A 12,443-nucleotide genomic window follows, 5' to 3' on the forward strand; every position below is an offset into this window, starting at 1 on the left:
TCGAAGAACCAACCTGCCGTGCACGTTCCTACCATCGAAAGTTTTCTCTCTCTCTCTTTTGGTCTCCATACTATCGATTCATATGTCCATCGGTGTCCACACTCGACTGATTTAGCCGAAATTCTTTTTCACGTTCCAACTCGAGAAAATGATATCGGACCCAAATCGGACCCAATTGATTCTCCAGACCTTCTTCTTTTCCAGGACAGGAATAAGTAATTGTAAATTCGTTGAGAGACAGAGAGAGAGAGAGAGAGAGAGAGAGAGAGAGAGAGAGAGAGAGAGAGAGAGAAAGGGAAAGAGAGAGGTAAACGAGTAAGTCCATCGAAAATCGAAGGAAAAAAAATAAAGTAACTAGATCAAATTTATCGATTAGCTATTATCGATTTCGAAAAGTTTGTTTACTAGTTCGATACGGGTAGGACCGAAACTATCTAAATTCCAAAAGCTAGATATTCTTATCGATCGACGAAGAACGTCATTCAAGTGCACCGATTTGTCCAATCGGTCACTTTCCTCTCTCCCTCTCTCTCTCTCTCTCTCTCTCTCTCTTTCGATTTCTAACACGCTTCGTCGAGTTTCGAAGTCCGAAGTGAAATTTGCTTCGTTCCATAAACGGGTAAGCCCGTATCGGTATCTTTCCTCGAAAAGGATAGAAGCGATTAGAGTTCGAAAAGATTTGTTACGAGAAATGCTTCGACGATTGAACAAGGGAAAAAAAGCATTTTTCATCGTGATCGTAAATAAAAAAGAAAAAGGCCAGAAAAATAAGAACAAAAAACAAAAAAAAAAAAAGAAAAAAGAAAAGAGAAACAAACAAACAAGGAAAAAAAAAAGAAATAAAAAGATACGAGAGAAAATAGAGATTGAATCTTAATGGTAACGGAGAAGGAAGAAAGAACTTCTATGTTGTCGTACCAATCGAATGAAAAAAAAAAAAGGTTAGGTTGATTCGTCACAGTCTAGGACGATCAAGCGAGTCAATTTAACTCTTCTATCAATTCCCCTCGCGTACGACGCAAAGCGTGAATTTAAACGAGAGAAATCACGAACGATTCGAGCCCCATAGTCGAGTCCGTTCCCTTTTTGTAATCATAATCAATCGATCTCTTTTAATTCGGGCAATCTCATTAGTTTCGAGTGATCGATCCCGAGCACGTAGATGGAGGCTGATCAAAGAGTAAATCCGGGCGAATCTCGTAACTGACTCTGATCATCGTTAAATCAGGATTATCCACTCGGAATACCTGAAGGACGTGCTCGATTGCTAACGATCGGAAGATTAATTTCGCGGCCAATCAACGTTTCAAGGACGAACCCAAAGAAACGATGTGATACGGAACATCTAATATGTTTTACACGTTCGATGACCGACCATAATAATTTAGGAATAAGACGAATCCAACGATCAGTTTGATCTTCGTTCGAAATCTAGTTATCCTTCTAATCCTCCCTGTCTATCTGTCTGTCTTTCCGTCTGTTTGTCTATCTCTTTCTCTCTCTCTCTCTATTTCTCTATTTCTCTCTTTCCATCTCTCTAGTTATTCTGATCCGGATTTCAACTTTCCCCTATCTATCGAGATACGCTCGAATTTCATTCCAACAGACGTTTCCCTTATCACCGACCACAGTATCCTCGACTATTTTCACTTTGATAGGTCCAAGGGATAGCCGTAAAAGGAACAAGTAATTGTAATTTCGGTTTAACCGAAAGTCTTAAGGGAACGAGTTAATCTGTTCTAAACAAGGCTTATGGGTTCTATTATTTTCTAATAATATTTCGATGAAGATTTTAGGAATTATTAACATCACTCGAAATAACTATGCCATGTAAGATAAAGGTATTATCGATTATTCATCTTTCTCTCTCTCTCTCAATCTCTCTCTCTCTCTAAACTATATTTCTGAACTTACTATGTTCAAAACCTCTAGCCGCGTAAGTAGGTATAGTATAGAGCAAGGAGAACTCTAACTCTCTACCTCTTGCTAGTAAAGGCAACGCTTAAGGGCGGACAACCGTGCAACGGCACGCCTTGCTGGCAAACTTTCTCGTAGTAAAATGTCCGATCAAGACTATCCATTTCCTTACTTAAGTTAGCATCGTGTACATACATACATACTTCGATGAATATAATACAAGCGAATAGGTTAAGCGAAGGATTAAACCTGAGAAATACATACATATGTTAAAATAACCGGAAATTCTCTTACGTCCTCGTGCATCGTTTTACGACATACATATACACATGCAAATACTTACACACACACACACACGTGCGCGCGCGCGCGTACACTAAGAGAGAAAGCAAATTTATGAGGGAAAACCCAAGGACGTCTATTCGAAGTCCACAGGAAATTATTTCATTTCCTATAGTCTTTATTTTTCCTTCATTTTTCCTTCGTCGTATTCTCCCCTAAGTTTTTCCAACCCTAACAGTAGACGTACACACCGAGAGATGACTTATTTAATTTTTCATAATACACGACTACGACGACAATGGCAAAGAGAGAAAAAATCTTTCTCTCTCTCTCTCTCTCTCTCTCTCTCTCTCTCTCTCTCTCTTTCTCTCTATTTCTCTCTTTCTCTTTCCCTTTCCCTGGAGAAATAAAACTGCTGCATACGTAGATAATGAAATTTGTTTAAACTGCTGGCACGCGTGTCCCTAAATTTATTCTATTAATTTTTAAATTCCGGTCAACCCCAAGGATTCCAATAGTTTCTCCTTGGAATCTCGATAACGTAGGGTGTACTTTACGATACTAACGTTCGGTAGTTCCGATGAAAAATCTATGAAGTCACGTTTTTTACGATCTCAGAGGCACTTTTTTTCATACTTTCAACACGTCGTCGGAAGTGATACGAGGGAATAATAAACGTTATATAGAGTTAATGATGATAATGACGATTACGATTACGATTATGATATAGTTTCAATAAAATTAAAAATCTAAGAAATAAAAGGATACAAAAATGAGATAGACTTACAAGATGATAGCTGTTTAGATAAATAAAAAAAAAAAAAGAAAAGAAAAAAGGAAAAAAAGCAAAAAAAAAAAAGAAAAAAAATGTAAAGAAGCTCTATCTATTCGATCTATTTTCTCTATCGTTGCTTACAGAGATGTGAGGAATGATCACGTGGGTGATGGTCGGGTTGCTCCTGGCTGCGGAAACTTGCGGCAGAAACGTCCAATCTGGAAACGGGAAAGAGGAAACGAAACAAAGAAACGGTTTGAAGGGAATAGCCACGGATGAGGAGGACATCTATCGTGAGTATATACTTATATATATTATATATGTACACGATACCGAAAAATACTTAAAACGAGAGGAGAAAAACGAAGCATCTAAAGATGGAACAAAATTGAACTTCTCTTCGAACTCTCGAAAAAATATATAAAAGAGGAAGATGAAATGGACCCAATGATTTGTTCGACTAGCTTGAGTTTATTCTTTTATCTCACATATCACATAATTCGTCTAAACCTTTTATAAATCTTTTCTCTTTCTATCTCTCTCTTTCTCTTTCTTTCTCTTTGATAAATATATATACTAGTATATTCTCTCGATCGAGCATAATGGACAATTAAGATTTAAAAAAACATTTTTATATTATTTTCTTTCGTAGTAATATATCAAGATAATTCGCATTACTTCATATTATACGTAATTCGAAATATAAAGTAAATATTTTCTCGCTTGGCTAAAGTACTATCATCGATTGTTCGTGACAAAGTGCAAAAAATGTGGATAAAAGATATAGTCCGTGGTCCGGAAGATTGAAAACCGTTGTAATTTACGAAATATAATTATTTTCTCGTGGCCAAATTTCAAATGCAGATCCGTAAAAACATCGTGTTTACAAAGAACACAGAATAACGGACTACGAACTGCGGAATACAGAATAGAAAATACTGAACACGAAACACAGAATACGGAATACTAAACATGGAACATGGAGCACGAAACATAAAACACAGATTACAAATCACAAGTGACAATCACAAAATCATTCAATCAATGTAATTCTAGCGTAACCAGTATTTCACAATTTCCTCAACTTGTTTCGGAAAGATAGTTGATACATTGAAATTATCTGAACATTATGATATGCGTAACTAGAACTAGATGTTTTAATTTTATTGTTTATCTATTTATTACGATAGTACAGTGTATGTATGTATGTGTATACTGACAATAACAACTGTCATTCAATCATTTTCGTTCTCATGGAGATAAAGTAAATATTCTTGTCGATTTCTCAATCTGAAAATGTTCTATATAACGTTATACTCCAAATTTGTTTGACTTCTTAATGAATCATTTGAAAATAAAGTACATAAGTTTTGTTATTTTATTTATATTCTTTACATTTTTTTTTTTTTTTTTTTTTTTTATAGAAATGTTTTTTAATAATGAGACTTCCTGCGTACAAAATGAAGAACGACAAAGAGTGTTAAATCGTATTATCGATGTGTTGATCATTTTCCAAGGTATCGTTTACGAGCGATTTTTAAATTAGATAAATTCATGATAATTCATAGTATTCACGAAAATAGTAAATATTTTGATATCATCAAAGAATTTCATAAATAAAATGATTAATTATCTTCGATTGTTGTAAAATTTAACAAGTAATTAGTAAATCATTTATAAACGTGGTAACTTATAAAAAAAAAAAACGTTACTGACATTTAAAAATAATTCGTCAGAGTAATTACAGCTAAGTAGTTTGGTAACAATAGATTCCGACTTTTATAGCCGACCAACTAAGTTTGCGTTAGTAGAACCCTTGTTTACCGATCGTTAATAGTAATTTTCAGAGCAAAACAAAAAAGGATACGAGAGGATAAAATAAAATCGAATAAGATTGAATAGGATCGAATAGGACCGAATAGGGCCGAACAGGACTGAATAGGATCGAACAGGATCGAATAGGACCAAATAGAATAGAATAGGACAGAACAGGACTGAACAGGATCGAACATTATTGAATAGGATCGAATATATTCGAATATATAGGGTCCAAAAGGATCGAATGAGACAGAGTAGGATCAAATAAAATCGAACAAGACAGAATAGAACTGAATAGGATCGAGTAAATATGAATAGGATCGGATAGGATCGAGTAAATATGAATAAGATCGGATAGGATCGCAAAGGATTGAATATATTCAAGCAGAACCTAATAAGACTAAAATGAGGATAATAGGATCCGAATAAATAATAAGACCGAATAGGACCGAACAAGACTGAAGAGAGCATAATAGGATCAAACTATGGATGAAATAGAACAGAATCGAATAGGACTGAACAGAACCACAAAGGACTAGTCGGATCGGATAGGTAGGATCTAGTTCGTCTTGGATCGGATCGAATCGGATCGGACGAAATGATTCGAGTCATATGCTTTTAGGCGACTTCATTCAGCTCGGTTAGATTCGGTTGGATTCGGTTAAACTCGGTTTTCCTTGGCTCAGAATTTTATCTAGGATTTAGTCTGGAATTGTGTTTGGGATTTTATTTGGGATTTTGTCCGAAGTTTCATCCGGTGTTTTGTCTGGGATTTTGTCTAGAGTCTTCGGACATTTTCGGTTATCTTCAACAATCTTCGTTTATCTTCGGCAATCTTATTCGATCATATTCGGTCCTATTTGACTTTATTTTATCCCAGTCCGGCCCTATTCAACATTATTTGATCCTGTTACATCCTTTCCTATCCTGTAAAGAAATCTATTATTAACGATCAGTAAATATACGGCAGTAATTATACGGCCACAAAAGCAGGACTATAATTATTTGGATATAATGCAATAACAAATATCATTAATACGTTTTTATAAATTGCCATATTTAAAAATGATTTATCAATCACTTGTTAAATTTACGACAATCTAAGAGAATTAATTATTATATTTACTATTGACTATTTACAAAGTTCTCTAATGACATCGAAGAATTTTATTATTAGATCTTTTTATTAGAATCCAGAATTATTGTGAATCTACGTAACTTAAAAATAATGCTCGTAAATGATACACATTTAATATTATACAGACATTAAACTAAGACGCGCTATTTTTTTTTTTTTTTTTTAGACGCGCAAAATATTATGCGATTTAAGAGAAGAGTTTGACAAAAAAAATGCAACGAACTAACACTAATGTTGATTTGTCACTTTAACTCTTACAAGTAACACTCTATTATGAGGAAAGGTAATATATTCGTTAAAGTAGAAATTAATGCAATTAGGTAATCGCATGATAATACGTTCTAATACGCTCAAATGTAACTGATATATTATTTCTTTGACTTACTATGATATTGTCTGACATTGTAAACGAACGTGAATAATTTTTGACTTAAGTTTACCACGCAACACGTTTGTTGTTGGATCCCCGAGAATTTCATTTTAATGGTTAGCAAGCAAACCAAGTAACGCGTCAATAAAGAAAACCAAACTACCTAACAGATCGTAATGGGAAGTGGTGGAAATGTTGGAACAATGGAACAAATGACGATTGTTACACATGCGCAGAACGCAATACTATTTCTCTCTTTCTCACCCTCCCTCTCACTCTCTCTCTCTCTCTCTCTTCGTTTCTCTCGTTTCTTCTTGCATTTACTCAATTACTACTCCTCTCATTTTGAATTTTCGCACATATGCAGCCACATAATAATGCGTAATTTATCAATCCTAATAATTTATTGTTATAAATAATGAAATATTCATAAACAACTTTATAGAAATTAGTTCAAATTAAATATAAAAGTCATATAGTGCCGATTTCTGAGAGATATATTTTTTTTTTCTTCATCTTTTTTACGAATAATAATCTCATTAATGTAATTTCTTAATGATCTTGTTATTAAAAAATGAAATGCTTTGTCGAATACTTTCCTTTCATTGTTAATATATAATTCTGAAAGAAATAGACACAAAACTAATATTAAAATAAATGACTAATAATCATTCATTCTTTTTTAACGAATTTTTATAAAAAAAAAACTAGTAGCGGAATACTAAAATTAAATGTAATATTCAAAATTTTAATTAAATTATAATACCTACACTTTTTTTAATATAACTCAAGTCTGATAATTATGTTTTAATTATAATTATATATGTATATGTATATAGAGTTTGTTAACGTAATGGTAACTATGATTTTTAAAATCTAAAACCTTTTTTTTTTTTTATTGATAAAAGTGCAAAATCACCTTGACTTTTTTAAACGGAACCATTTTGTTTCTTCTTTTTAATAACAATGTAAACAGCAAAAAACAAATCTAATGAATACGTACAATATTATTTTAAGGTATATTACAACTCTTAATAAACAGAGTTAAATTTGTTATCGAGAGACGTAAAAGACTACAAACATAATGAACAAAATAATAAACAACAAAAATAAATATTTAATATTTCGTTTGGCATTTTGGACGGTCATTTAATTGGACTGTACTTTTACGAGGAAAAACTAATGTTCTATCTGGGTATAAAACATTTCAATTTAATTGATGCTACACATAATTATTTATTAAAAAGAGCGAAACTTTCTGTTGCAAAAGGTAAAATGCAATTTAAACATCTACTTTAACTGGTATGTTATTACGTTAATATGCTTTACTATATTTTTTTACGTTTTTAGCGAACAACCACGATAACGAAGAATTACGCTTTGGCAAATACTAAATTGTTGCAAAAATTAAAAACTGGAAAACATATCAACTTGCCTCGGCCTCTTTTACTACATGTCAGCCGTATATCGACCTTCTCTCTTTCTCTCTCTCTCTCTCTCTCTCTCTCTCTCTCTCTCTCTCTTTTGCTCGTTTAAAACCTTGTATCCAGTTTTATAGCTAATATTTCCGCAAGTTAAGTAGCCTAAATTTTCCGTCGAATCCTAAAAAGAAGTTATATAAAATTTCATCTGGATCGGACAAAAATAGTCGAAGTTTTTGAGAAATTGCGAACACATAGATTAAGGCTTTATTTATATATATATATATATATATATATATATATATATATATATATATAATATATAAGTTCTATATAATTCTAAACGATAGGACACGCCATTGTTCCGAAAAATGTCCCAAACTTCGTGTCCCATTTCTATTTCGAAGGAGAACATGCTTCTTCCTCATACTCTAGTTTGCCTGTCGACTTTATATTATCGAAAGTTTGAACTACCAGAGGATTGATTGTCGAAAGAAAATCGAGATGGTGGAAGAGAAACGATCCAACGAATAGTGGTAGCAGAGCACCCATCGCGTCGTTCTAAACTCACCTTCAATACTGGGAGTTTAGAGTTCTGCGAAATTCTACTATTTGCTTTGAACGATCCTATACGATAAGATAGATAGATATATATGTGATCCTCTTTTTTATTCCCGTTAAGCGTTAGTTACGAGAGGATTAACAAAGGTCCAACGCGCGAGTATAACACGACAGAATCGATCGCGATGGTTGAAAACTGAACGAGCAGGTGTTATGTATCAAATTAATAACTGATATATATATATATATATATATATTTATATATATATATATTTATACGTGTATATGAACGGTAATTGACAAAAATAATTATTTACTTATTAAATAAATTATTTTAAAAATTGTATATATTTGTTTTTCTTATAAAAGAAAAAGAAAAATTATTTTTTTTTAAATACATTTTGACGATATATTTGATAAAATGTATCAAGTTAATAACTAATATATATATATATATATATATATATATATATATATATATATATTATGCATATAAACAATAATCACCGGGGAATTTAGCCATCCACGGACTTGAGGCGTTATAAATTTTTGCTTGGATTCCCATTAAAATAAATCAATTATGTAAAACATATATTTACTCTCTTCAATTAAATTCATGAGAATGATAAACTAAAAAATATATTGTCCATAATTGATTATAAATACAAACATAGAAATAAAAATTTCATTTTCGACAAGTAAATATTAAATTAAATTTATTATATAATATAATTTATTATATAATATAAATTTATATTGTATCGTGTGGGGACCCTGTATTACGGGGCCCGAAATGTTTGCCTCCAATGCATGTATATAAATCTGTCAATGACGATGATTTGCAAAACTAATTATTTATTCATGGAACAAATTTCTGGTAATTATGTAGATTTTACTTTTTTAATTGAAAAAAGAAAAAGTATCAGTTTAATAACAGATATAATATATACATATATATATATATATTATATATATTATATATATATATATACATATACATATATATAATCTGTTTGTATATATACGAAAGATAATTTGTTTGGAAAATAAAACGAATTTGATTTTCTCTGAAAGGAATATATAGAAAGTTATTTTTCTTCCGATACATTTTGACGACAAATTTCATATGATATAAGAAAAAAAAAAAAAAAAAAAAAGAAAGAAGAAAAAAAAAGAAAGGAAAAAACGTAGATATATCTTAAAAAGGAAATAATCTAATAAACGCTTCCTCATCGTCTATCTCTTTTCCATTGTTTCAGGTCTAACGTGCTACACTTGCGTCAACGTCAGCGACAACCAGGTATCGACGAGTCCATTAAACTCTCCTTTAAGAGTCCCTAATGCCTCGATCGTGTGCCAGCTTGGAGGCACAATTTCGTCCAAATCGAAGGAAAGTCGTGGCATCGATTTCGACTTCTTTTAAACTCTTTCCTTCTTTCTTCTTGCTTCAAAACCTCTTCTCTCTTTCTCTATCTCTCAATTTCCTATTACTACTACTGCTACTACTCTTTCTCTCTCTCTCTCTCTCTCTCTCTCTCTCTCTCTCTCTCTTTCCATCTATCTATCTTTCCCTTTTTCCCTCTCTCTATTTCGCTCAAGTTGTCTCGAGGGAGAATTGCCAATATCAGTCCAGTTGGCGATTCTTCTATCGCCGATCGGAAACACGAAATTATAGCCGAGTAGATTGCACCAAGTGCTTTCGTCGGGCAGAATAAATTCCGCACACGTCGGTACACAAGCCTTTCCGTTTCCGAAAAAACTGAACGCCAAAAAATATATCTAACGCTCGTATAAAACGTACACACATACCCGGCGCTGTATTTACACTGCGGTAGTAATGTATTTATATATGCATATACATAGCTCGCTCCATTACCCCGTCCAAACCCTCGCTTAAATTATCGTCTCATTGAATATTCTATTCGGACGTACCATTCAGAAAACACAAAAGAGCTAGTCTAGTCGTCGCTTACTTGCCTACGACGCGCCGCGCCGTTTTTCCTTTGCGCGCTGCGATTCTTCACTTTCGTTCCTTCTCGTAATTTTTCATCAAAGTAAAAAAGAAAATAAAAGAAAAAGGAAAAAAAAGAAAAAGAAAAACGAGAGAGAGAGAGGGAGAGAGAGAGAGAGAGAAAAGAATAAGAGATATGAATAATTAAAAGCGGATTCCAAGGGCATTCTGTGAATTTGTCCCTTTTCTCTCTCTCTCTCTCTCTCTCTCTCTCTCTCTCTTTTTTCAATTATTATTATAATTAATATTATAATTATTTGCAAATATTTAAATAGGTATTATACGAACATAATAAATAATGTAAACTTGTAAGACTTAAAATATAATACCATCATGATATATCTCTCTCCCATATCATGATACCATCATGATATCCTCTGTTCCAATGAAATTTTCTTTTTTTCATCACTTTTTCTTTAATAGCTACTTAATACTCGTATCTTTTTCACAGATGTGCAACGAATGGGCAATAGATACACCATGTCCGGCGGGTGGCCGTGACTTCTGCCGATCCCTGCACATTTTGGATAGCCGAGGGAACAGCGTCTTGGCAAGCAAATTTCATTTTCTACTTGACCCTACCAACTCATTCTATCTCCACCATGATACCTAAAAGCCAATGGTCCCTTTCGAAATGGTTGAAACATTATATCATCTTTTTATTACGTTCTTACTAGATACTTTATCGACTAATTTATTATACTTCACTTTTATTTCTATCTCATTCTCTCTCTCTCTCTATTTATTTATTTATTTATCTATTTATCTTTTACTCTGGCTATGTTTCTTACTCGAGAATTCTCTAAATCGTTTCAATCGTTTAACAACTCTCGGCAAAGTTCGAAGTTAACGATTAACAAAGTCCCATTACCCGTTTCCCTAACATAGATTATTTGAATGGCTCATTTAAAAGTTAGGTCGAAATAAGAGTTACTTATTTCAATCTTTTAAAACTTTTCTGCCACAGGTGAGCAAAAGCTGTGCAAGTAGCGCAGAATGCGGCCCATCCTCCGTCGGTTGTATTCCGGTCGACACGCAGCAGGTGCGAGATACACAATATCTATTTCGACGTTTCGCAATAGAGATATAAGAAAAAATAAAAAAAATTAAAAAAATATATATATAGAAAAAAAAAAAGAAAGGGGAAAAATATTCGAAAGTTAAAAAAAAAACTCGATGAATTTCATTCGTTACAGATCTGCATAAGTTGCTGCGATCTGAGTTACTGCAACATCGAATCACCGACGAACGCGACGAACGCGATTTATTCTCGCAAACGACGGGCCAAATCGAAATCAAAACGCAAACGACCCGGTAGAAACGGAGTCGATGGTACAGACTCCAGGTTCTACGGGTCCGGAGTGTTTTGGCTCTTGGCCTCCATCTTCTATGCATATCATTGCTGAGGAAGGAGAGAAGACATCGCCGCAATCATTTAAGAGTCAAATAGAGACTTTAATCTATTTGATTATCCCTCGTTAAAGGAGAGGAAGATTATTAATGCGTATTACGTGAATATCTTTTTCTTCAAAGAAAAAAAAAAAACAAAACAAAAAAATCATAAAAAAAAAGGAAAAAAAAATAGAAAAGAAAACCAAAAAAAAAAAGAACAAACAAAACCAAAATTTCATTGTCATCGTAATCACCATTATCCTCCGACATTGTCATCATTCTTTACCTCGGATTCGCGCAGATCATCGCGAAATCTTTTTCATTTCACAGATATTCCGAGGGACCTTTTTGTCCGATAAAGAAAAAAAAAAGAAACTAAGAGAAAAAAATCAAAAAACAGAAAAAAGAAAAATCAACAAAAAAAAAAAAAGAAATTAAATGAGACACGCACACATACACGCAAACTCCTCGTGTACGTACACATATCCCAAATCGCGATTTTTTCGTGCGCGACGGTCCATCGCGAACGCGACCTTGAGCTCGCTCGATGTGTTCACATCATCCCTAATATTATATTATACACATTAATATGTTACATTATGTATATACGTATGCTATTCGACGTATGTATATATATATATATATATATATATATATATATATATATATATAAGCTCCTAAAGGATTCTCTACGATCACGATATATCTCATATGCTTCGATATATATCGTACGGTCCAATTTTTCTGTGCTTCGTCTT

General features: G+C 33.0%; 1 protein-coding gene across 1 annotated transcript in view; it reads left to right on the forward strand.

Annotated features, from left to right (window-relative positions):
* The window catches only part of LOC118447719 (uncharacterized), a 39,826-nt gene extending 28,056 nt beyond the window's left edge, over positions 1–11,770 (forward strand). The window contains exons 2-6 of the mRNA XM_035880009.2: positions 3,118–3,267; positions 9,542–9,582; positions 10,745–10,843; positions 11,261–11,335; positions 11,490–11,770. Of these exons, the coding sequence (XP_035735902.1) occupies positions 3,129–3,267; positions 9,542–9,582; positions 10,745–10,843; positions 11,261–11,335; positions 11,490–11,699 (564 nt within the window). The 5' untranslated portion in view covers positions 3,118–3,128 and the 3' untranslated portion in view covers positions 11,700–11,770. The remainder of the gene's footprint in view (positions 1–3,117; positions 3,268–9,541; positions 9,583–10,744; positions 10,844–11,260; positions 11,336–11,489) is intronic.
* The last annotated feature ends 673 nt before the right edge of the window (positions 11,771–12,443 follow it).

Source organism: Vespa mandarinia, chromosome 1 (assembly GCF_050613455.1).
Source record: "Vespa mandarinia isolate Hongniang chromosome 1, ASM5061345v1, whole genome shotgun sequence".
Lineage (NCBI taxonomy): Eukaryota > Metazoa > Arthropoda > Insecta > Hymenoptera > Vespidae > Vespa > Vespa mandarinia.